The 26230-nt window shown below is 43.3% G+C and overlaps 1 protein-coding gene and 1 pseudogene across 4 annotated transcripts in view; one reads left to right on the top strand and one right to left on the bottom strand.

Annotated features, from left to right (window-relative positions):
• LOXHD1 (lipoxygenase homology PLAT domains 1) overlaps nt 1-26230 on the bottom strand; it is a gene marked incomplete at both ends in the record, with an annotated part of 168985 nt that overhangs the window by 113825 nt on the left and 28930 nt on the right. For all 3 annotated transcript variants that reach the window (XM_080714787.1, XM_080714788.1, XM_080714789.1), the window contains 2 exons: nt 741-889; nt 10462-10560. In XM_080714787.1, coding sequence (XP_080570913.1) covers nt 741-889; nt 10462-10560 — 248 coding nt within the window. The remainder of the gene's footprint in view (nt 1-740; nt 890-10461; nt 10561-26230) is intronic.
• LOC308275993 (protein FAM107B-like) lies at nt 11656-12134 on the top strand (annotated as a pseudogene). Its single transcript has one exon. The product of its transcript is annotated as a protein FAM107B-like (transcript).

Here is a 26230-nt window from a genome sequence, read left to right as displayed (position 1 = left end):
AAGAAGGCAGGGGGAGGGAGGTGCTGGGGAATGGAATTGTCCAAAGGGTGTCATGTGCATGTAAAAATATGTAACAACCCATCCCACTATCATGTATAGTCATAATGTACCAATAAAAATTTGAAGGAAAATTTCAAAATTAAAATGGGAATGATAATGAAGGGGGGAAATGCCCCTGGAGAAGAGGGAAGAACCAGATGAGGCTGTACCTCATCTTCCCAGATGGTGTCCAGAGGTTCCCAAGTGATCCCAGGCCATGGAGCCTTCACTTTTTGCCCCATGAGAACAGCTGAGTGGATGTGTGGAGTTGGATTTGGAGTCGACATGTTTAGATGGGTATCGAACGTTAGATGCAGTTAGCAGCTCGCCTTCCTTGATTCTGGAGAAACGCCCACCAGTTTTACATAGCCCGATTGGGCAGGGGCCTGTTCTGCAGGGGTCTGTGAGGGGAAATACACATGTGCAGGGTAATTGGAAGTCCAAGGGGTCCCCTCCCTCAGCCCTAGAAGATCTTTGAGGTGGAGGCTTGACGGTGATTAGGCCCTTGCTGGATGAGATAAGAGAACAGGGCTTTGCAGGAAATGCTAACAAGGGTGGTCTTGGAGCCCACCTGGAGGTCTGTGTGCTTGGCCAGTGGGTTTGGGTAGCACAGCAGAGGCAGACAGACTTAGAGAGGGAAGTCAGGCTGAGATGTAACTTTCTGTAGAACCAGAAACCCCCAGACAAGCAGCAGAACCCACCTTGGACAGGAACCAACCTGCAGACGCCCCCTTGTTGTTATGGCCCACATTGATCTTCATGAGCTGCCCCAAATCTGGGGCATCCAGCATGAACTTGTCTTCAGCTCCCTTTTCAAAGTTGTCCTTTTCATTTTCCAGCCTACGCTCTCCTGTACAAACAGATGCAAGAAAGTCACAAAAAGACCAGAAGAGAAGAAGAAAGAACTAACTCCAAGCCTTAATGGCCCGCCTACAGAAAGAGCTCTTGCAAAGTCAAGGGCGGCTCCCCGATGAGATCTGAGGGCTTCTTGCATCCCTCCAGCCTGGGAGAAGGCAGAGGCTCGCCTCCTGTGTGGCTGGTCCCATAATTGGGCTTCCAGTTTCTGCCTTAGTCAGAAGTCCCCATCCCAGAAAACCTATTTGTACCCTCATCCCTAGACCTGAGACCCTGCCTTTCTGTTGTAATAAACTGGAGCAGTGACAATGGTAGTTGATACAAGGGTTGTGGTTGGGACCCTGATATCAACTGCAGACTTCCTTAAAGCTGACTTCTTAGCCCGGCGTGGTGGCGCACACTTGTAATCCCAGCATTTGGGAGGCTAGACAGGCGGATTGCAGTTTGAGGACAGCCTCAGGTACTACTTAGTGAGGCCATAATGCAACTCAGTGAGGACCCTGTTTCAAAATAAAGAATATAAGAATAGGGCTGGAGGTGACACTTGGAGGTAGAATGCCCAGTACCGAGAAAAAAGAAAAAAAAAAAAGAAAGCTGACTTTTTAAAGTCAGCTTTTAGTCAATAGCTATTACCAAACACTGCAAACACTGCTGGTTGTTTAGCTGGATTTCCCCACCACCACCACCACCACCACCACCACTTATTCCTCGCCACAATCCAAGAAAGAGGTACTATTACTCTGTTTTCAAATGAAGAAACTGAGACTTAGAAAAATTAAATGTCTTGTCAAAAGGGACAAGGGTAATAAGGATGAAGGTAGGACTCCCGTTCCAACCTGGGTTCCTGTTTTATGATCTTCCATGATCAGGTTTCTATGATTATGTCAGTACATACAGATTATCCCTTACAACCCTATATAAGTGCCAACTTTTTGTTTAAATCACCCTGTGTTCTTTCTTTTCTAAAATTTAATTCTTCAATTTTTTTTCTAAAGTTTACATTGTAATGTTCAGATATATAGAAAATAGGACATTCACGTGCCCACCAACTAGAAGTAGGCGGTTAAGAGATTTTAACATTTTGTCTAGTTTACTCCAATTTAAAAAAAAAAAAACAGATATATCGAAGGCCTCACTGTTCATCACTCCCCTCCACTCTCTTCCCAAAACACAAAATGCTCTCAACCTGGTCTGTACCACTTCCAAGAACTCTGCTTGCACATATATGTATCCATAAGGGAAATATGCTACCTTTGTATGTTTCAGAATTCTACATACATGCTATCAGAGTGCACATCTCACTATCTCAAGTTCCTCATCTGTGTGACAGGCACTGATGATGACAGCGCCTGGCTCACAGGGTCTCTGGGATCAGCTGCACTGGTACACACAGAGCACCTGGAACAGGCCGTGGAGCCTGGGCGGCACACTGATGGTGGTGGCGGCGGCGGTGGTGGTAGTGGTGGTGGTAGTGATGGTGGTGGTGGTGGTGGTGCTGCTGCTGCTGCTGCTGCTGCTGCTGAGGTTGTTGCTAATTGCTCCTGTGAGCATCACCACATACTCTGGGAAGTTTGCTTTCATTGAGTCAGTGCTCTGCTTGTAGCTTTAGGTTCAACCAACTGCCCTATAATAGTCATTAAGAGAAGAAGGTGCTACTATCTATGCATCCTTCTACTGATGGACTTTTAGATTGTTTCTAACTTTTTGCTGTTGCAAATAGCACTGGAATCCACTTCTCCGTGCCTTTCTCCTGCTACACATTCTTAAGAACTGCTCTGAGCAGACACCTACTAGCACAGCTTCTGGGCCCTGGGGTGTGCTCATCTGCAGTTTGTTAGGTAAGCAAAACTGCCCTCCAAAATGAATCTGTTACTAATTTCTACCAGTCACCACCATGCCCGGCTTAATATATATTTTAAATGTTTATACAATGTGTATAGAATGGTATCTCACTGTGGTTTTAATTTTCAAGTCCCTCCTTACTTGAATAGATTGAGCATATATTTTATGCTCAATATATATGCCATTTAGCCTTGCTTTTTGTAATTTTTCTGTTTGTATCATTGATTTTATTTTTCCACTGGGTTTTCTCTGTCCATGATGTTTTTCTATCATGCAAATATTTTCCTTGTTTGAATGAACCTTATCAATATTTTCCTTTGATGTTTGTGCTTTTGGTAAATTGCTTAAGAACCCTTATTCCCAAATTAAGATAAAAAAGACAGTCTCTTGATTCTTCTAAAATTGTTTCTAGTTTTGCTTCTAAAAATGCTATTTGCATTTTCACACTGAAGTCCTTAACCCATCTGGAAGCTATTTTTGCGCATAGTGAAAGGTAAGGATCTAATTTTATCTTTTCTCAAATGGTTAGACAATTGTTCAAACACCAGTAATTAAACATCTCATCTTTCCCTCTGATTTATAATACCATCTCGATGTACATTTCTGGACCCTTTATTCTGTTCCACTGGTCTATTTTATTTATCTTTGTATCAATATCACACTGTTTTAGTTGTTAGAGTTCTACAGTGTCTTAATATCTGGCAGGGTAAATATTCCTATAGCATTAATATTGTTCGTATTATTTTCATTATTCAAAATTATGTGGGTGAAGCCGGGCATGGTGGCGCACGCTTGTAATCCCCGCGCTTGGGAGGCAGAGACAGGAGGATCACGCAGGTTCGAAGCCAGCCACACTGGCTTAAAAGACCCTGTTTCAAAATAAAAAAGTATAAAAATAGGTCTGGGAGTGTAGCCCCGAGGTAGAAAGGTTTCCAGGAACCCCAGTAACACCAAAAAAAAAATTATGTGGGTGATATTCAGCCTTTTATGGTTCTATATGAATTTTAACAGTGGCCTAAGGCAAGCATGGTGGTGCACTCCTGTAATCCTAACACTTGAGAAGCTAAGACAGGAAGTTCAAGGCCAGCCTTAGCAACATTGCAAGACTCTGTCTCAAAATAAATAATAAAAAGAGGAAAGGGCTGAGGGAGTAGCTTAGAGGTAGAATGCCCCTGAGTTCAACCCTCAGAGACAAACAAAAAAATTAGTAGCTTAAGCTCTTATTGGGAATTTGCCTGAAACTGGATCACATTTATATAACAACTTGGGAATATTTGACATCTTAACAACTTTGAGTTTTTCCAAATCCATGAACATATTTCTCCATTTCTTTTTGTGTTCTTGTATATTTTACAATAAAAATTAATGTTTTTTCTAGACAGCTTTATTTTATTGACATTCTTAGGTGCCATATAATTGTTAATATAAGCGGGGCGTGGTGGTGCACACTTGTAATCCCCGCGCTTGGGAGGCTGAGACAGGAGGAGCGCACGGGTTTGAAGCCAGCCTCAGCTACTTAGTGAGGCTCTCAGCAACTTAGTGAGACCCTGTTTCCAAATAAAATATAAAATAGGTCTGGGAGTATAGCCCGGAGGTAGAAAGCCTCTGGGTTCCACCCTCAGTACCACCAAAAAAAAAAAAAAAAAAGTTAATATGAATAATATACTTTTAACTAAATGTTTGAATTGCTTGTTATTTTCTTAATTTTGTATATTAATCTTACATCTAGCACCTTTATTAAACTTTCTTTTATTGGTTCTAATAGTCTATAAATTCTTCTGGATTTTGTATATAAAATTTTATTTATTTTTTAGGGGGTGCGGTGGTACTAGGGATTGAACCCAGGGGCACTGTACCTTCAAACTATACTCTAAGTCTTATTTTATTTTTTATTTTGCTAAGTTGCTGAGGCTGGCTTCAAACCTGCAACTCTTCCTGTCTTGGCATCCCAAGTATTGGTGTGTATTATATGTGTGTGCCATCATGCCTGGCTATTTCTTTATTTTTAGCAATTATAGAGTTTTTAGGATTTTTTTCTTGACCCTTTTTTCTGGCCTTAGTGCCTTCATCACTGTGATGAATAGAAGTAGTGATTAGCCAGATCATTTGAGATAATTCTATTTTTTTCTCTTTAATCTGTTACTGTGCCAAATTAAATGGACTGGTTGACTAATGTTAAATTAGCCTTGAATTTTTAGAAAAGCCATATAGAGTAGAAATTGTTTATCTACATAATTATTTGTAAATTTAGTGCACTTGTTTTTATATAGGACCTTTGTATCTTTGTGAATAAATGAGACTAATTTATACGTTTCTGTTGCTTAATATACCTACCTGATTTGGGTTTCAAAACTCATAAAATGAACTAGCGCACATACCTCTTTTCCTGTTCTTTGAAACAATCTGTATAAGAAGGAAATTAGCCATTTCTTAAATACTTGGTAGATTTTGCCTAACAGTTTTATAGACTTGATGTCTTAGGTGAATTTTAATTGCTACTCTGATTTTCCTTCTTTCATTCCTTCCTTCCTTTTTTTTTTATGGTACTGGAGAGGAAACCAGGGTCATCCTACCTTTGAGTCATATTCTCAGGCCTCTTTTTTTTTTAATTTGAAACATGATCTCATTAAATTGCTGGAGGCCCTGCTAAATTGCTGATCCTGGCCTCAAACCTGTAATCCTCCTGTCTCAGCCTTCTAAGTACTGGGATTACAACATGCACCAACATGCCTGGCTTCTAATTGCTATCTAATTTCTTTAATGATTACAAATCTTTTGGGGAACTAGCTACTGCAAGTTCTTGAGGAAAAAAAATCAATCCTTTTAGTATGCTGAGATGAAAGATCAGGCTACATCAGAGAATGACAAACACAAGGTTTAGACTCTAGCCTCTTTACCATGCAGGGGAGAGCCTGTTCTTCCCCAAGCAGTGAGTGTTGACTTATCAAAGAGGGGGGTTGGAGACCAAGAATCTCCCATGTTCTGTTTTTTTTTTAAATTTTTTATTGGTGCACTGTATTCATACATCATAGTGGGATACAAAAAAAACTTTTGTAGACTTACATGCACACATCGCCAGTCAACCCCCACCTGATCCCCACCCCATTCCCTCCCCATCCCTCCTTCCCATGCCTGGCTTAGTGGTTGACGTCTAGTATTATAGCAATTTATCCTAAATTAAAAATGATAATCTCACATAACAGTTTCATTTGTCTGATACCAAGCTTTTGATAACTTAAAGATAACATTTCAACAATATTTAGTTAAAAGATTATTATTTCCTCCACCAAATGTTCGTGGAAACCTTGTCAAATATAACTTGACAATATATGGAAGAATTTAGCTCTAGGCTTTTATTTAGCTCCAATAGTTTATATATCTGCCTTTAGAACAGTACTACACTGTGTCAATTATTGTAGCTTTATATGGTTTGAAATCGGAAAATATACATCTTCTAGCTTTGTTCTTTTTCGAGATCGTTTTGGGTATCTAGAGTCCATATTCCATATTAGGATAGATTTTTTTCTGAAAAATAAATATATAAATATATGATAGTTTCACCATGTTCTGTTCTTGCTGGACCCCAGGCCCAGGAAAAAGTCTAATGCAGCATAAAGACTCCAGAGCCCGAGAGTCACTGTTCCCCAAATCTGCAGAAATGTCCTCTGGGACGACTTAGAGTGTGGTGGGAACCAGAGGCTTTCATCCTACTGTTGCTACTGTCTTTCTTAGTTTCTTTCCCCCAATAAGTTTTGATCCAGATGTTTCTAATGATATATGTTCTATCAGAGTATCCACATCATAATTTCTTCCTTGATGATTGATTACTTAGAAATGTGTTTTTAAATTTCTAAATAGGTATAGAGTTTGGAGTTTCTTCTAATTTTATCATCTTATGGTCAAAGGATCTTCTCTCTGTGTTAGTGACTCATTTGAGTTTGTTAAGACTTGGTTTGTGGTTTTGTATGTGTTCATTACATGCTTGAAAAGAATATGTATTTTCTACCAGTTGGACGCAGTAAGCCATATATCTTCAGTAGATCAAACTTATTATTTTTGTAGTTAAAACCTTTTCTACTTATACTAAATTTTTATGCATTTGATCTATCAATTGTTGAGAGAGCTGTGTTAAAATCTCTCACATGTTTGTGTATTTGTCAAGTTACTCCAGGGATTTTATTAATTATTGCTTAACATATTTTGGAAATATGTTATTAAATTTATACAGGTTCAGAATTATTGTATTATTTTGTCATTATGTCTTTTGTCATTGGCTAACATATCTTAATTTCTCACAAAGTAGTTTACCTTAAAGTTTAATATGACAGATATAAATAGCTATCTCCATTATTTTCCTGTTTGTGATATTTTTCAGCTATACTTTATTCCCTTCTATTTATTCTCAAATCTCCTGTATCATATATTTAAGCTCAATTTATCTTCTTTTCATCTAATAGAAGAGTATGTATTTTAGCTAATAAGTTTATTCTGTTATTCATGATTATGGATACATATGTCTTAATTTTGTTTTTATTTTGCTTCTCTTCCATTTCTTTCTATTGGATTGATTCTCAAAACACTTTTATTAACTCTATTAATTTATGGATTACACATTTTTATTTTTATGGTCACTTTTACAGTTTCAATATTCATAGCTTACTTGCTAAAGTCTGTAGTTAATCATTTACTCATCTGGGGGTGGGGATATGGGCAACAGCTAAAGACCTAATTATGTTTTAACTCTCATCATCCGCTTTCCTTCTCAAATATTATTGATTTTATGTTTTGGGTCTACATTGTTCCGGCATTTATATTAGTCACTGTTACTATGTTTTGTATAGTCAATGCATACTTATATTTTTATGTTGTTATCATTTTTTTTTTGCCCACCTTTGTTTTTTATATCTTACTCTTTTGTTTGGTGTACAATTTCCATTTTTTTCTTTTGTGGTACTGGGGATTGAATCCAAAGGCAGGCATTCTACCTCTGAGATGCACCCCCAGTCTTATTCTATTTTTTATTTTGAAATTTGGTCTCACTAAGTTTTGGAAGGACTTGCTAAACTGCTGAGACTTGAATCTATTATCCTCCAGTCTCAGTCTTCCAAATACTGGGAGCACAAGCATGTGCCACCATGCCCCACTTCATTTTCTCAAAATATATCCTCTAGTCGTTTTTTTAAAGCATAGATCTAAGAGTGGCAAGTTCTATATCTTTGTTGGCATGGAGAATTCACTAATTTTGCCCTCACTCTGGAATGATAACCTAGATGGTATAGAATTATAGGTTGGCATATATTCTTGCTTAGAACATTGATGCTATTATATGCATTCATGACCTGTATAGGTTGCTAATAGGAATTTGCTATCAATCTAATTGTCGTCTTTACAGAAGATAATATATCACATCTGCGCCCTTTTAAGAACTTTCTCTTTGCCTTTAGTCTCAACACAAGGTATCTAACTGTAGATTTGTGTTTATGTGTCCTGCTCTATGCCTCATTTTGTTTAATTGAAAATGCTTATCTTTGCTCCATTCTGGAAAAGTTTCAGGTGTTATCTCTTTTTGTCTATTTCCTTATCTGTTCTTCATATCCTCTTTCCTTCCTTCTTTCTTTCTTCTTTCTTTCTTTCTTTCTTTCTTTCTTCTTTCTTCTTTCTTTCTTCTTTCTTTCTTTCTCTCTTTCTTTTTCTTTCTTTTTTTTTTTTTTACGGGTCTGGGGATGGAACCCAGGGGCATTCTACCTCCAAGCTACATTCCCAGCCCTATTTTTTATTCTTTATTTTGAAACAGGGTCTCACTAAGTTGTGCAGGGCCTCACTAAGTAGCTGAGGCTGTCCGCGAATCACAGTCCTCCAGTCTCAGCCTCCCGAATGCTGGGATTACAAGCGTACGCCACCACACCCAGCTCATATCCTCTATTTCTCAATAGATATTGTTCAATATCTATCAACCCTTCTTATTATTTTCTCCATTTCCATGACTTCTCTATTTTCCAACCTATTTTTCTATTCTATTACTAAAATATTAATATATTTATATTAGTAAAATATTAATTTTATTAATTTTCTATTAATGTTTTATTAATAGAAACTATCTCTATTATTTTTCTATTCTATTAATAGAGAATAGAAAAATCTCTATTTTCCAACTTCTTTTCTCCATGTGCACACATGAGTATTTTGCTCATTTCTATCTTACAGTTCATTAACTCTCTATCCAGCTGCTTCTAATTGAATTGCCTAACTCACTCAATAAGTGTTTAGTGACTATATTTTCATTTCCTATATTTGTTTGATTCTTTCCCAAAATGTGCTATGTTTTTCATGGTTTCTTATTTTCTTCAATTATCTCTTTCATGTCCTTAATAGGCTTAAACAATTTAAGTTATAAACTTTCCTGGATTACTCAATTATCCAAAATTCCTAAGGACTTAATCTTATCATTTGTGTGTTGATTGTTTCTTAGTTACAATGGATTGTGACCTTGATGTTTTTTAGTTTGGGAAAATGAGTCATCTCCAATATATTATATGTGGGAATCTCGTGCAGTGTAACACACGTTTCTGCCAAGTACTCAAGAATGTTTATTACTGTCATGGAACTAATATTCTGTACTTGGGGAAAAGAGCTCACCAATATATACTTTTAGTGTAAAATCAGACCTCAAGCCCAAATGCAGCTTGGACCTAAGGCATCAAATTCTCAGCATTTAAATTTTTTTTGGAGGTCTTACAGATATAAGTTTACTGTACTAGCAAATAAATTTTTTCTTGGTCTATTTTTTCACTGAAGATGTTCCTATGAAACTTCAGGGCTCCTGGCTTTATGCACAGTTCTAATTTCAAATCTCTTGTCTCATGCAGGGCTAAGGTCTTATTTTCTGACCCCAAATAGGCATAAAAACCCATCCTCTAGATTGCTGATCATGAAAGCTTCCTCCTTCTAAGAGCCAAAACATCAATTCATGGTTAATACTTTGGTTTTTAGTTTCCTCTTCATTTCTGGCACCTGGGGAGTTCTTTTTTATTCCTTAAAATCTCAGCAATACATTTTGAATTCTTTAATATATTATATCCCAATTTCACACATCTCTGTAGCTTTTCTGAGTCCTATGCTATCCTGCTAAATTGGCAGAAGCAGAAGAGAATCGCCTGTCTCTGTTCTGCTGACCTGAACTTCCTCCCAGCACCCACGGCTGTCTGTGTTCAGCACCTGGCTCAGCTGTGAAGCTAGTTCTATCCCCTGGCCCCATTTTGGTATGTCCCAACTCACTGCATTGAATTAGACCATACCCAGCCACAACACAAGGAGTAGTAGCTCAGACGGGCACGGAGCTCTTCGAGATTAGTGAGAATGTGTCCTCTGGGGGTGCAGCATTTGGGTTTGGGGTTTATTCATAATCTAGGATACAGGATGACTTTAATCAACCCCCTCCAACCAAGCGTTTTTTATCCTGAATGCCTCATAGGACACAAAATGATTTTATCCACCTCACTCTTACCCAAGCATCCTTTATCCTGAAATACCTCGACTGTACAACATAAGATGGACATCCTGCTGTCCAGGACAGGCCATGGCAAGCCACATCACAGGAAGAGAGATGTTCAGTAGAGCATCCCACACTGGGCTCAAGCTGTCTTTCTCTGCCAGGATTGTGGGAAGTAGCTCATCTACAACGCAATACTAGGCATAGCTTGTGAGGAAAGAATTCAAACCAGTTACCTGTGTCTCCATACTCTCCAAAGATATTGATGAAGACATCAGCATCTGTCCCTGCACCAATTACATCACCAGTATACACCTTCACTTCATATTTGTTACCTGCGAATAAGAACAGGAAAAAAAAAAAAAAAACCCTTAGCTCATTAGGATACTGAGGAGAGAAGAACAAAAGTCCCAAAGTAGCGACTGCAACACTCACTCTTCTCCCCAGCAGTGCACCAGTAGTCATCATTACTATCAATGGCAGAGGAAGAAGAGACATTCAACTCTGGTCCCAAATGGTCACTACTAAATTGTATGCAATGCATAAGTCAGAAGTAGTGGAAACCTTCTGCTTTCATCGACAACTAACATACTGCCTTGGGATATGTGAGTCAGCCCAGACCCAAGATGCCATCCTCAACAACCTACTAGTATATTTCCCTTAAACTATTTAAATAGAAATATTGCCTCTAACTGGATTCCCTGCATCTCTTTTGTCTTCTTCAACCCATTTTACATGCTGTTCTACATTATGGAAATTCATTGGTGGGATTGGATTCTGAAGATAAAATCAGATTTTCATGTAGTTTGCAAAGGCCATAAACAATGCAAAGTGTTACGCCCAATTCAAGGAGTCCCCAAAGACCACCAGGAGACTGACACCATATGCAAAAGCAAAGAGCCTTTATTCGGGCTTAAGCTCGGACTGTCAGACTTTACCAACCCTATGGATCAGTACTGAGAGCCCCTTCAGCAGTAGAGACAAAGCTTTTATGGTGGTTAGGGTAGGGGTAGAGGAACTAGCTACATCTGAGCAAGGTTGGTCTGGTGCAAGGGGATTGGCGCATACTGACCACATCAGTTTAAACTTTTTAAGCACAGGTTTGGGGATTTTATCAGTCAGTATTCAACTGGGCTAACAATCAATTCTTAGCTGACCAAGGTCAATCCTGGCAACAGCTTTTGGCTGATAGCTTAGAGACAGAGAGAAGGATTCTTTTCTTCCTAAGTTAACAATTCAGGGTACTTCACAAAGATTAGAGGCACCAGCAGTGACCAGCACACACATGCTCTGGGATTTCCTCTTTTGAAGACCTATATCTGGGCGGTGCTTGGCTGGACTGGCTGGAGCAGTCAGGCGCTGGGCACCGGCACTGAGGGGATCCTGGAGCAAGCAGAGAGCCCAGAGTGTGCCTTTGTGAGCGTCAAGATGGCCCTCTTGAGGACCCTAATCCTAAGGACTTATTTCTGATTCCAAATACGTCATGGCGGAGCCAAACTATATAGAAGATGACAATCCTGAACTAATCAGGCCCCAGAAACTAATCGATCCTGTCAAAACATCTGGGAACCATCAGGACCTGCACAGACAGCTCCTCATGAATCAAAAAGGGGGTCTTGCCCCTCAGAACAAGCTAGAATTGCAGGAAGTGATGGAAAAGAGAAAACAAGACCAAGTAATCAAACAGAAGGAAGAAGAAGCACACACACACACACACACACACACACACACACACACACACACAAATCTGACTTGGAAAAAGAACTTTTGAAACGGCAGCAGAAGCTGGAGCAGCTTGTACTCAAAAAGCAGAAATTACGAGAGGAGCAAGAAGATGCCCCAGAGTTGTGAAGGTGAAAGCAATCTCAGGAGAACAGGGCAAGAGGTGGCCAAAGCCCAGGAGTGCTAGGCCCAGGCTGCCCAGAGACTGGGCGAGTCCTCGCCATCGCCCCAAGAGCTGTGTCTAGGTGCCTCCTCTGCGCTTCTCTCGGGGACAGAGCCCCAGGAGAGATTCCAGCCAGCTGACAGCTTGACTAGAAAAAGGAGTTGGTTTGATTTACCTACAGTCTGGGTGGATCAATTATCTGTGACACCTATAGTTCCCATTCGCCAAATGAAGGAGTCTGACCAGCACCTAAGTTGGAATAATGGACCTGTGTTCATAGACTAAGACAAAAAAAAAAAAAAAAAAAAAAAAAAAAAAACCACCAAAAAACCCAAAGAAGCAAAAAGAAAAAGGAAGAGGACACCGGAATAAATTCTTGAGAGTTGCACTACTCAGTTTTTCTTCCAATTCAAGTTTGATGGAGCAGAGATTTTTTTTTTCTTTTAAAAACTAAAATAAAATGTGTTAAATTCTTTTGGCTACCTAATAGATACATAGACTGCATAGAAGTTCATGTAATCTGTTACATCCAATATTTGTAAATTTTATTTTGAGGGTCCAGAATTTTCTCATTCAATTCATACTTTCACCCATGTTAGAATTAACAGCAGAGAATGTTAATGTCCATGGTGAGCACAGCAGTCACCTTAGCACTAAAATTCAGAAATAGAGAAATAAGGTTTAAAAGCATGTAAAAATCCATATTGATCTATTTTGGGGGGATGTGGGTTTTTTTGTCTCTATGTAAACACCAGCACTGAACTTCCAAGAAGGTATATCATGTTAATTCATTTATTGCTTTGTTAACCAGTAGGCTTTTGGTTCAGTTTTATTTTTAAATTTTTTGCTGAGCTAGTCCTTTTAGTTTAAATAATTCCTTGTTCCTTTGGAGAATGGGATTGGTCTGGATAGCCCAGCTTCAGTATCAAAACAAGAAGGTCCAACATCTTTCAATTTCTCCTGAGAGCATTGCAGGCCCTCAGGAGCTGCCTGATGAGTCTTCTTCGGGTATTTTAATGTGAAACAAAGTACAGATGAGTCTTAAAGGAAAATTTTATAGTGTTTGTACATTTTAACTATCTTCAGAACTCAAGCTTTGAAAAGTTTTGATTAATGATTGCGTATTTCTTTACCTTTTTTTCTTTCTCATAAAGAAAGACTAATTCACCACTCTCGGCGTGGTGCTGTTGGTAAGGATGATATTGATGACTATGTATCACCTCTCTCAGGAGAGGCTGGGGTGCAGGGAGAGGGGGCGCAGTCTCCTCATGCTAGCTTTCGTGCTGTTCCAAGAGATATCCAAGTTACAAATAACAGCAAAAGTATTGTGCAGAATTAATTTTATAGTGCTGGTATGGAAGAATCTTTTGTATTTAGTTTGTTCTTCATAGAGATGATTCAGCCAGTAATTTCTACATTGAAGACTTCTCATACTTTTACAACTCATAGGAAACTGGGTCCAGAGCTTTGGGGTCCTTAGATAGCACAGTAGCATTAGCTTCCTGTGGGAAAGCTTTAGTTTTAGTGGTTGACAGGTTCTTATTCAATGCTTATGTGAACAAGATAAAGGAAATGGATGACAATATACAGCTAGTTAGAGAAACATATTAGTTGATTATACCTTAAATGGATTGTCTCGTTAGCAAGTCTTATTTAAATAAACTTTGACCTGCTTAAGATAAAATGTTGCTCTATAATAGCTTGCTTCTTGAAGATTGGAACGGAGACTCTCCATTCATCATTCTTCCTTTTTAGAGAAGAATGGGGGTAACTGATCATCCTGGAAGAGCATATCTGATTGTACATTGATTACAGTTCTTTTCTTCCTGTATATGGACTAATGGTGTGACATGTAAAGTGAAAATGAGGGACTGGCTTATATCTTTTCATCTGAATGGATGTTAGTTCTGGAGATCTGTCTTCTTGAAGCAGTTCTCCACTTGACACAATTCTCAAGGGTCAGATCAGGCTCCTTTAGAAGGACCAATTCTGTTCTTAGAACTTCCCTGGGATTCATTCATCACTGAGAAACAATTTAAAAAGCATTTTCTTCCTAATCGAACTGAGATCTGAAGAATTATTTGTAGTTATACCTCAAGCTCTGGCCAAAAGAAGACATGTAAATAGCCTAAAGTGATAGGTAATGCTACTAGTGTAGTGGACATGTAGTTAAAGCTCCTTGAAGTTGTCTGATCAGCTGGGCTACAAGCCCAAGTTTATAAAGGTGGCCAGTCTCTTCTGCACCTGACTCTTTACAGTCTGAACCCCAAGGGCTCATGAACATCTGAGCAGTTTTGTGCTTTCAGCCACTTTTTGACATAAATGGCTCCATTTTTCCATTTTGTGATTTTCTTAAAATAATTTTCAGTGTTTTATGGTCTCCTAGTAGTAAAGTAGTCTTGCTTTCTAAGTTGTAACAGTTGACTTATTCTTTTACTCTGAAAAATCTTGCCATGTTTGAGTGTACATAATATATATAGAAAGGGAGCCTTAATGGATTTGTTTTCACAATTTAATTTTTTTTTTGCAGGTCTGGGGATGGAACCCAGAGGCATCTGACCTCCGAAATACAGCCCCAGCCCCTATATTTTATTCTTTATTTTGAAACAGGGTTTCACTGAGTTGCGGAGAGCCTCACTAAGTAGCTGAGGCTGTCCGCGAACCGTGATCTTCTGGTCTCAGCTTCCCAAACGCTGGGATTACAAGCTTGCGCCACCACGCCCGGCTATAATGTAATATTTTTGTATTTGTGCTTGTGTGCTTGTTTTTAATGGAAAGGATTACAGAATCAAGGGCGGAATTCTTAGAACCAAAGTTATTCTTAATAAAAATCACCACATGGTAGGACCATGAAAAAATAAAAATAAAATAAAAACCTATATCTGCTTTCTGTGTCTCTGCTCCATTCATTAAACATAAATTAATTCTCTGTGACCCCTGAGCACCTCCTCTTCAGCCATGGCCTCTGGGTAGGCTGAAGCGCACTCTGAACTTGGCAACAGAGCAAGCCTTTCCCAGGCCTCGCCATCTGAATACTGCCTTAGGGAGGGAGCATACCGGGATTGGTGTATATGACTAGGGGAAGGAGACTCTTCCAGATTTTCCTTGGTGCCAACGCTTCCAAGAGCCGAGATAACCCTTCCTTCCTTTCCTCCTTTGTATGTGGCTTTCTATTTTTGTACAGAAGAATCCTTTGTATCAGATGTCATATTCACTTATCCCCATCCCCCAGCCCCCAGGGCAGTTATCTTCTGTATTCTTCAGCTCTGCCATGTCATCTGAGAATAAGAAAATTAAATCAAATGTCCTAAAACTCCAAATCCCAGGGAAGTTGTTCAATGCCAAAAAAAAAAAAAAAAAAAAAAAAAAATCTGAAAAACTGAGGTTGGGGGTTAGTGGGAATATCTACCTTTTCTACTCCCCACTTCTAGTCCTGCCTTCAGGACAAGGCCAGCCTCGGGAGACAATGTGGTACAGATCCTGGAGCCCACTTGCAGAGGACACCCCATTAGCAGCCACTGGAAGCTGGTCTTGTTCAGTGAGAACACAGAGCCCAAAGCAATGTCTTATCTTTCTCTCCTCAGGCCTCACTGCAAAACCCACCAATGAGAGAGAAGAATCCTCCAGTCCTTGTCCTTAACTGAAGGCTCAGTAAGTCCCACCCCTCTAGCTTAGCCATGAAGAATCCTTTAGTTAGTGACTGGAATGAAAGCCTTTAGACGAGGCCAGATCAAGGGAACACCCAAGCTTGGGACTTGGGCCACACTCAGGTTGTCTGGAGAGCATGTTTTAAAAGGCAGATTTGCACACTTCCCAGCTGCAAGTGATGTGGTTTGTGAAGACCAGGAAGGCTCTGGCCATGGCAGCTGACTCCACTCTCATCACCTTCCAAGTTCCACAGGCCTCCCCTGGGGCTTGCATCTTTCCTCCCCAGCAGGAAGAGCCTCTGGACACACAGCTTTTGGTCCATGCCCTTTCCCAGCTCCAGGGCAAAGCTTACTTCACACACAGGCAACAAGACCCCTCTTGGTGTCAAGAAACCCGGAGACCATGGCTGGCGATGACGGACAGCAGAGGCCCCCGGGGGAGGGCTCTAAAGGCCATTTTTGAGCAGTGGTCAATCAAAACGGCAACAGGACATCAGGGGACCAGACACAGCAAAGCAGGAAGAAGGATGACAGGTCCTAGGAAGCATGTGTGGAGAGAGCAGCCAATGTTCTGAATCATTCCAGAAGGAGAAATTGGCATTCATGGGTTAGATTATAAAGAGGGAGATTTTAGCTCACCAAAAGAAAGACTTTTAGTAGCTAGAGCTATTCAACAAAGGGGGTAGGAAGAGCATCCAGGCCTCTCCAGCTGGGGTGGACAAGGGCTCGGAACCCAGCAATCTGGAAGTCAGGTATGCACCACGTGGGAAGGAAAGGGGTGGACTGTCTTCCAGCCTCTGTGGAACTTCCTATGACAAGACGGGGCCAGGTGTCCCCAGGGGGCTGGCTGGGTAGATAGCAGAATCCTGCACATTAGATAACTCCCAACCATGCTGAGGAGGAGCATGGCGGAGCATGCAGAGCTACAGCAGGGGTGGACAGGTTCCATCTCACAAAGCCATTCTTTCAAAGCCCCCAAAATGGACGATGAGGATTAATGTATGACTTTTCCACCTTTTCTCACATTTCCTCTTCAAAGCAAAACCCCATACTATCTGAGTTGCTACTTTCAGTCTTTTTTTTTTTTTTTTTTTTGGTGGTACTGGGGTTCCTGGAAGCCCTTCTACCTCCGGGCTACACTCCCAAACCTATTTTATACTTTTTTATTTTTGGAAACAGGGTCTCTTAAGCCAGCGGGGCTGGCTTCGAACCAGTGCGATCCTCCTGTCTCCGCCTCCCAAGCGTGGGGATTACAAGCATACACCACCATGCCCGGCGTTTTGTTTGTTTGTTTTAATTAGGGTCTCACTGAGTTGCGAAGGGTCTTGTTAAGATCAAGGCCGGCTATGAGTTACTACATTCTAAAAAAGCCCTGGAGCCTGGTGCCAGCCCTAACTGGTGATTTCAACACATAGATCAAAAAAGAAAAACCTGAATAAAAGCAGGGCTTCACTTTTTCGCTGTTGGCAAACTCGGAGCCGCGCATCACGGCTTCCTCCTGGAAGGCTGCACGAGAGCCCCCAGTTCCTGCAATTCCACCTGGTGCCAACATGTAGTTCTGGTCACAAGTGGATTTTGGTGTGTTGAATTCACCCCTTGGATCTGGTGTTTGTTTGTTTTAATTAGGGTCTCACTGAGTTGCGAAGGGTCTTGTTAAGATCAAGGCCGGCTATGAGTTAACATGTGCCCAGATATGAAATGAGGCTTTTGCCCTGATAAAGTAAAGCTGGCCAGAGGGGAGGGGAGGGAGGGGAGGGCCCACAAAAACCCTGCATAGAGGCCAGGAGGGAGCAGGGAAACGGGACAAAAATGAGAAGAAAAGGGTGCACAAGGACTCCTTGAGGGGGGCAGGGAGGAAAGGCCACTTTTCTCTATGAAAGTGACATGTCAACCAGCCCTGTGGGGCCAACACTCAACACTCATACAGGCCTGTGCAGCTCCCAAAGCACTCGCATGTCCTTTACGTTATTTGATCCATACAGTGGCCATGTGAAGTAGCAGGGCAGGTACTGCTGACACTGTGGTTTACAGTAAAAACACCAAAGCTGAGAGGGTGAGGTGGCTTGCAGGGACACACAGCTATGAAGAACACAAGAGTAAGGGGGGGGGGGGTCAAAGTTAGCCAGGCCTCCTGTCTTTGAGTCTGGGGCTCTTCCCAGGATATCCCATGGCCTCCCTTGCACTATGCCAGGAGTCAGCAAACTTTCTCTATGAAATGCCAGATAGGGAATATTTTAGGCTTTCTGGGCCATTTGGTCTCTGATGCTAAGACTGGCCTCTGCTTTAGCAGGGGAGCCACTATAAACAATAAGTGGGTGGATGCAATTGCTTCCCAATAAAACTTTATTTGTTGACACTGACTTGAATCTCAAAATTTTTGTTCTTCTTTTGAGTTCAACTTTTTTATTTTTGTGGTACTGGGGGATAGAATCCAGGGTTTTCTACCTCTGGGCTACACCACCCCCAGCCCTATTTTGATAATTTATTTGAAAACAGGGTCTCATTAAGTTGCTGAGAGCCTCACTAAGTAGCTGAGGCTGGCTTCGAACCTGTGTGATCCTCCTGTCTCAGCCTCTCAAGCGCGGGGATTACAAGCGTGCACCACCACGCATGACTCTCAACTTTTTTTTTTTAACGTAAAACCTATTTGCAGCTCACAGTCCATGAAAACTCAGGTGGTAGGCTGGGTTTGGCCTGTGGGCCATAGTCGGCCCTGCTGCCCAAAGCTGTGCACTCTTGGGCACTGTTCTGCACTTTTTTAAATAGGAACTGCAAGAAACTGCTCTCTGCGCCCGAGGATGGGGACAGAATTGCCTGGCACAAGGCATCAGCTACTGGCTGCAGGATAGTGACTGCACACACTAACCACTAGCTAAGCAGCTCAGTGATCTGGAGACTAGGGAACTGGCCCCCTTTCTCAGATAGGGTAGAGTCTGTCCAGTGCCTGGGACAGAACCAACCTATCCTGCCCCCAAAATGCTGTGCGGCTTGACTATGTCTGGAGTCTAAAGAATAAGGGGGCTTGGCCCAGGGCATCGTGCCTTTAGCTCATGGCCTGGCTGAGACGGAGCAAGGAGCAGAGAGGAGAAGACCAGCAAAGGTGAAGTTGGAGGAGGGCCAGCAAGGAGTTCATTTCTTTTCCAGGGAAGAGCAAGCAAGTCTGAGAGAAACAGCCGAGGGATGGATGATGGGAGTTGTTGCCCAAGCCAGCTAGAGAGCGGGCGGGCCTGTGATTTACCCATAGAATGTACTATCTGTTTTAAAATTTTCTGTAGAACTGATTTCTCTCTGGCCTTTCAGCAGGCCTACCACTAACCTGTACAGGACCTTTGTGCAAATTAGAAAAAGAAAAAGAAAAGTCCCTTCCTCAAGACATTTTACTGCCATCTGTTGGACAATCATAATAAATACCCAAACCGAGACCTGCTCTTGTTTCTCCTTATATAGTTGCCCTTGCGCAGGGCCCGACCTTTACATCTGAGCCCGGCAACCCTGCCTTTCAGGAAGAAGCCTCCTTCCACTAAAGATCGGTATGAGTTCAGAAAGGCCAAACTAATTTGAATCTTGCTCCAGATTATAGACAATGAGGGATTCAGAGCAGGGATTAAGCTAATCACTCAGGGCCTTCCAAAGCCAAACAGAACAGAGCTTGGGCCCTGTGCTGGTGGAACCAGCTGCAGCCTAAAGATGGGTGCCTTGCTCGAGGCCGCAGCAGAGCGCTGTCCTTGTCCTGCTCTGCTCGGGAGATGCTCTTGCCCCGCCCGTCCTCTGCAGCCCGGTGGTGGCAGAGGCACAAGGCCTCTCCCTTGGAACAGGAAGTCTGTCCCTGAAGGCCGGCGGAAGCTGCCTGCGTGGGCTTCCAGAAAAGGCAGGCATTGGCAGGCCCCAGCTGGCTGCCGGCGCCTGGTGCGCCAGCCGCCCCCACAGCCTCCCTGCGCTCTGTCTAGAACAGTTAGCTCATGCAGTGACGGAGCACCCCCACCCCCCAGAGCTGCCCGTAGTGGGGGAGGCCCAAGGCTGAGGGGGCCGGGCCCCAGTCAGGGTGCTGCCTGCACAGCTGAGCCTGGGCAGCCACAGTCATGCATATGTCCATTGCTGGGCCTCCGTGGCACTGGGGAGGGACCACCCCACACCAGGCACCACTTGAGCCTGGAGCTGCTCACATGTCTGGACTTTTTTAAGGAAGCAGAGACTCATGAATGAACCGATGGGTGGGTGATGTTTCTTTCTCTTCCTTTCCCCCATCCCCAGATCCCATGTAAATACGATGTGGCCCGAGTCGTTTGGGCCCTTGAGGGCTAGGGAGGCAGTTGGGAGGAGGCTGATCGGGCTCCATTTTACCCCGCCTGCAAGAGGATCTGCAATGGCTCACACCCTGACACCCCCCACTTCCGCTCCCTGAGCCCCACCGAGGTGCTGGAAGTGAGACTTCACAGGCGGTGCGTAGGAGGAAGAGAAGACAGAGAGGGAGAACAACTCAGCGGGTCTGCCCTGGGGTGGGGGATGAGGGAGAATGTTCTCTCCCAGCCAGGGGGGGCTGCCACTGCTCCAGCCTGCAAAGGTGTTGGGGGGGGGGGGGCTGGGTGAGCAGACAGGGCAGTGCTGGGTCACTGCCACTGACCAAGGAATTCTCTCCCAAGCCCAGGGACTCCAGTGCTCCTTCTCTCTAAGCTGTCCCTAAAATATCTCTTCTTCCTCCCTGCTGGTTGCCCCAGGCCCTCCCAACTCCAGGAGGTCCAGCCTGCCTCCCATCACCTCCTGCTTGAACTCTTCTGAGCTCCCCATGGGGTCTGGGATACACTCCCTACTCCTGGTCCCAAGATGCTGGACAAGGGCCCAGGCCCCTCCACTTTCTCCCTCACAGTGCCCTCCCCTGGCCTCTTTTCTCTCTCTCTCTCTCTGTCTAGCAAACAGAACTAGGATGTACCTTTGTTTTTCCTTCAATAACCCTGACTTGGTGGCCCTTGTAGACACACCCCCGTATCAAACTAATGAGAGCCTCCCAGGCTCACCAAGGACCTGAGGACACACACTGAGGACCCTCAAGACACACCTGAGCCCAAGACCTCAGCTGAGCCTGGTTGACAATGACATTTAAACATTACTTAGCCATTAATAGTGTGCATGGACCATAACTGAGGAAAAGCACTCATCGCTTTCACCACCCCCATATAAATATACTTTATACAGTAAACAGCTGGTATGTCTTCCTAAAAAATGGTTCAATGTGCCAGGCATGGTGGTGCATGCTTGTAATTCTAATACTTGGGAGGCTGAGACAGGAGGATTGCAGGTTGCGGCCAGCCTTAGATAATCAGCGAGGTCCTCTGCAACTTAGTGAGAACCTGTTTCAAAATAAAGAATAAAAAATTAGGCTGGGTGTAGCTTGGAAGTAGAATGCCCCTGGGTTTATCCCCAGTACTGAAAAAAAAAGAAAAAAGAAAGAAAAGAAAGGAAGGAAGGAAGGAAGGAAGGAAGGAAGGAAGGAAGGAAGGAAGGAAAGGATTCAACGTGAGCCTGGTGCCCCCAGGTGCTGATGTAGGGTAGAAAGTAGAGAAACTTCTAGTCCTCTCTGCCCAGTTTGCTCACCTCATGCAGCTCGCTGCCCAGCCCTGTGGAGCTCTTTCCACAAGCCCCTCAGTTGCACGTCTTCCTTTGCCCCCATGCCAGCTGCTCCAAGAAGACCCTTCCCATCCACCTGCACACCCAGGAACCCGCTTCAGTTTCTTCCCAGGCTGTGCGACACTCCTGGAGGTGGTCTCCCTGGAGAAGTGGAAACCCAGCACTGCTCACATGTGTCCAGAGGAACCATCAAGGTCCCAGCATTGTGCAAATCCTTGAGCCAACAGTGCAATCCCTGTTCATAGTGATCCCTTTATAGTGAGACAGTAATTATGCTCACAGATAGCCTATAAGGATGCCTTATACTGGTAATAATAACAAACAAAAAAACTGGAAACCTAAAAATATCTAAAATGGGAGACTGGAGTCAGGCATGGTGGCTCACACTTGTAATCCCCGTGCTTGGGAGGTGGAGACAGGAGGATCGCGCAGGTTCGAAGCCAGCCGCGCTGGCTTAAGAGACCCTGTTTCCAAATTTTAAAAAAGTATAAAAAATAGGCCTGGGAGTGTAGCCTGGAGGTAGAAGGCTTCCAGGAACCCCAGTACCACCAAAATAAAATAAAATAAAATGGGAGATTGTTTGCATGGACTGATATTCTATCCATGCATCAAGATGCATCCATTTAAAATAATGGTTTCAGCCAGGTGAGGTGGTGCATGCTTGTAATCCCAGTGTTTGGGAGGCTGAGACAGGAGAATCACAAGTTGACAGCCAATCTCAGCCAATTAGTGAGGCCCTCTGCAACTTTGTGAGACCCTGTTTCAGATAATTAATAGTAATAATAGGTCTGGGGGTGTTGCTCAGAAGTAGAATGCTCCTGGCTTTAATCCTCAGTATCACAAAAAGTTTATTAATTAATTAATTTAGAGCCAGATGTGATGGCACACACTTGTAATACTAGTATTTGGGAAGCTGAGACAGGAGGATCACAGGTTCGAGGACACAGGCTCAGCAACTTAGTGATATTTTTACCAAACTAGTGAGATCCTGTTTCAAAGCAAAAAATTTTAATAAGGGCTAGTTTGGAGGCAGAATGTCTCTGAGTTCAGTCCCTAGTATCAGTCAATCAATAAAAAAATACTGGTTAGAATATCATTCAGTGCTGTATCACAGTAGTAAGTGAAAAACATGGTTACAAAATACAGTGTAATACGATATCATTTTTAAGCAACATAATATTTAATACATTCAAGTACACACACACACACAAAAAAAAAAAAACCAGGAAGGAAGTTCACCAACATGTTAATAGGAACATCTCCAAAGAAATCTAACACAGTGACTGAATTCTAGTGTCTGGGTTTAATCTTGGCTCCACCCTTACACACAAACTAATTTATCTCCGTGAGTAACTTTATCTCTGAAATGAGGGTAATAATAAGAATAATAAAACCTTACTCATGGGTTGCTCTAAAAACTAAATGGATATTATTATAAATAACAGATATGTAAGAAGATTAACTAGGTAGATAGATGATAGATAACTAGTTGAATAAGCTCTGAGTAAAAACAGCCTACTATCATCTTTGGGTAACGAGATTATAAAAGATGGCATTCCTCTTTCTTTTTCCTATTTGAACAACTTGCACAATACTTTTGAAATTTTTCAGTGGCCATATTTTTCTTCCTGTGACTGCAAACTAAAAATTAAAGTCACCCTCAAGCCAAAGCTTGAATATGCCCTCCATAGTTTGGAAGAAACCTCTGAGAAGGCCTGCCAACCTATCATATTCTCAAGCTGGCTTTGGGACCAAAAGCTCCTGAGCTGCTCAGAGTGACTAGGAGGGTGTAGGAAGGAGGACTGGGGATGGGTGAATGAAGACAGGACATAGAAGCAAGGGCCAGCAGGTGGACTTCCAGCCCCGGGCAGAAGGACCCTTTCTCAACTCTCACTGGGCTCACTCCCGCCAACATCTGGAACTCAGGGGAGGGACCCATCAGGAAACCACCAGCCTGGAACGGGCACCCACAGCTGGATCAGAGCCAAGGCAGCATTCCCATCTTAAGTTCAGGTTTTCATGGGTACAAAATGTGGCACAGAGAAAGTGCTATGTCCATCAATGGGAGTAGAAAAAATTCTTTTGAATGTCTACTTAAAACCCAGAATAACCAAGTTTAGAGCCAATACACAGTTGCATGCATTCTCCAAAGAGTCTTGCTGTTGGGGTGAAGGAGACGATGGCTGGAAGTGGTCCTGAGGTGGGGGCGGAGATCGCAATGAAACTTTGAATTGGAGCATGAATGAGACCCTGTACCAACAGAACCTGTCCTCTCCCAAGGACCCCCATTCTGTTGCTGACCTCGTGGGTCAGCTTGAGCATCACCTCCTCCATGAAGCCCTCCCAAATCCCTCCACTAGGCTTCTATTGGTCTGTGCCATCCCCCCTTCACTGTTATCATTTTCCAGCCTGACTCCCCCATCTAGGTGCTAAGCTCCTAGAGAGAAGGACTGTACATGTTCACCCTGAGCACAGTCTCTGGCGCACAGATGGTTCCAAAATAATTCATTCACTGAATCGCTGAATAGATGCACTTTGGAGCCATAAAGATGGAGGCACATAAGCAAGCATCCCTGCCATCCTGCAGTGTGACCAAGAGCAGGTTACTTGGCTCCACTGGGCCTCCTGTCTTCACCTTACAAAACAGAAGAGGAGTAGACGCATCCTTCCCAGTCCTAAAATTCTCTGATCTGCCTCACTGGGGCCTGGTTCCGAGCGGTTCCCTCTTCCCACTCTTTCCGGAGACGATTTTCTGCAGTGCTAGGTGGGAGCAGATGGGGTGGGCGGGAAGCTGCTGTGAAGTTCAGAGGAGGAGAATGCGGCGGGCTGGCCGGGCCTGTGTCTATGGGCCTGGGGCCACTGAGTGCCAAGGTACAGTGACTCCCGAGCAGGACCCATAGAAAAGAGAGCCTTGGACAACGGTACAAGCCAGTGATGGGCGAAGTGTCAGGGCCGGAGGGGAGAGATGGGAAGAGAAAGGTCCCTGCAGCTCGGGCAGTCGGAAACCTATTCCCAGTGTCTCCTGCCAGGATCTTAAACCGAGTGCTCCAAAGTTCTTTCTGAGAGGCCAGACCCAGAGTCTGTGCATCTCACAATCAGAACCAGCCTGGCTGTGGGGGAAGAGGAAAGGAACAGCAGGCGCTTAGCCGTGGAAACAGCAACCTGAAACCACATCATTTACTGAGTGCCTGCTCTATGCTGCCGCTGTGCTGACACCTTCGTGTTCATTTACCCAGTTAGCACTCTGGGGTGGGCATTAATGTTACCCCCATTATCCAGGTGAAGAAATGAATGGAGTCACAGAGCTTAGGGCATTTGCTTATGCTTGTATGAGTGGCAGGGCCAGGTTTTGGTCAGAGAGAATTGGGGTCCAAGACCACATCCAAGGAAGGGGGCTACACAGAAGATGGGGACTACGGAGGGATGAAATCAGGGGGAATGCCGCAGCAGAAGGGAGGGCACCAAAGCCAATCGCCTTTTGCACTGGTGGTGAAGGGCTGGGCCCATCCATTCTCTACTAATCCCCAAGAGACCCCAAGAGGCCACCTCATCCAGGCATTGCATAGAGGAAGAAACAGGGTGTGGAGGAGCTGAGACATGCCTTGGGTCTCATGCTTTTGGGTAGCAAAGCCAGAGTAGGAACACAGCAGATATCTTACACCCATGTACTTTCTGACCCAGAGGGCTAAATGTTAATATTAGTGGTTTAATTATGCAATGGCATTATCCAATAGAATCTGGGAGTACGTCTGGGCTACTAGGTTCTTTGGCCCTTGTGGTGGTTTTTGTTTTGTTTTGTTTTGCATCAAACCCCCAGGATGATTTCATTTTGCATTCACTTTTGTGTCACACAGACCTCTGGAGGGTCCATAATCCACTACAGATCAGTACAATTTGCACATGCCCTTAATATATTAATCACAATCCCTTGCTTACCACGTCCTCTCCTCCTATGCACCCTGGGCACCGTGCCCAGAAAGGTCTAGCCAAAACCAACTGCAGCTGTGTGATAATCACTGGGTAGCACAGCATGGGTTTAGTGAAATTATAACCCAGTTACCTGGGGAAATAGCCAAGAGTAGACAGTGCTGATGCTGATAACAAGCACAATCCCATTTCTACCTGTCTCCAAGCTCTGGACCACTTTTAGCCCCCTGAACTGGATGTTCCATTGGACAGTGGGGGGGGAGCAATTCACTTGCCCAACCTGGCAATCCACATGAAAACATCACCCACCCACTCCCACCACGTGAATGCTCCTGGGATACCTGCCCAAGGTCTTGCTTCTTCTTGTGGGCATTATTTACCCTAACAATGACCAGCCCTTGGTCTCTTTGAAGCATATGACAAGACTTGGCTGAAGCCAGTTATTATTATTACATTCTTATTATTAATTCACCAAAGCTTATTCAATGTCTTCTCAGAGAAGGCTTGTCCCTAACAAAGTCTAAGGAACAGATCCCAGCTAGAAACCAGGATAGAGACAGTCTCAATCTTAAGACTGGACCTCAGAGTTTCAGAGGCTTCTCCCACTATTGCTGATGAGGCTGGAGTCTAAAACATTTATGAGCCATTGTGCCTGGATTCTTATGGCCGTAGGGTGTGAACAGCCCCCAGGCCAGCTGGAACACAGCTCTTGGCTTCAAAGGCCTGCATCATGGCCAACTGGCAAAGCTTTCCCAAAGCAATGTGGTGTGGGCTTGGTGTTAGTGTAAACCACACTATCATCTCAATAATCTTCAAGGTGGGAGGGTTTGTGGGTTGGCACTGCCATGTGGGCAACTGCTTGGCCAGAAGGCAGGAAGTGACATCATATTGGCAGTGAGAAGGCCAGGCAGGGTCTTCTCTACA

The sequence above is a fragment of the Muscardinus avellanarius genome, assembly GCF_963383645.1.
Source record: "Muscardinus avellanarius genome assembly, chromosome: 17".
Taxonomy (NCBI): Eukaryota; Metazoa; Chordata; class Mammalia; order Rodentia; family Gliridae; genus Muscardinus; species Muscardinus avellanarius.
The sequence above is the reverse complement of the archived record's forward strand: the minus strand, read 5'-3'. Positions and strand labels throughout refer to the sequence as shown.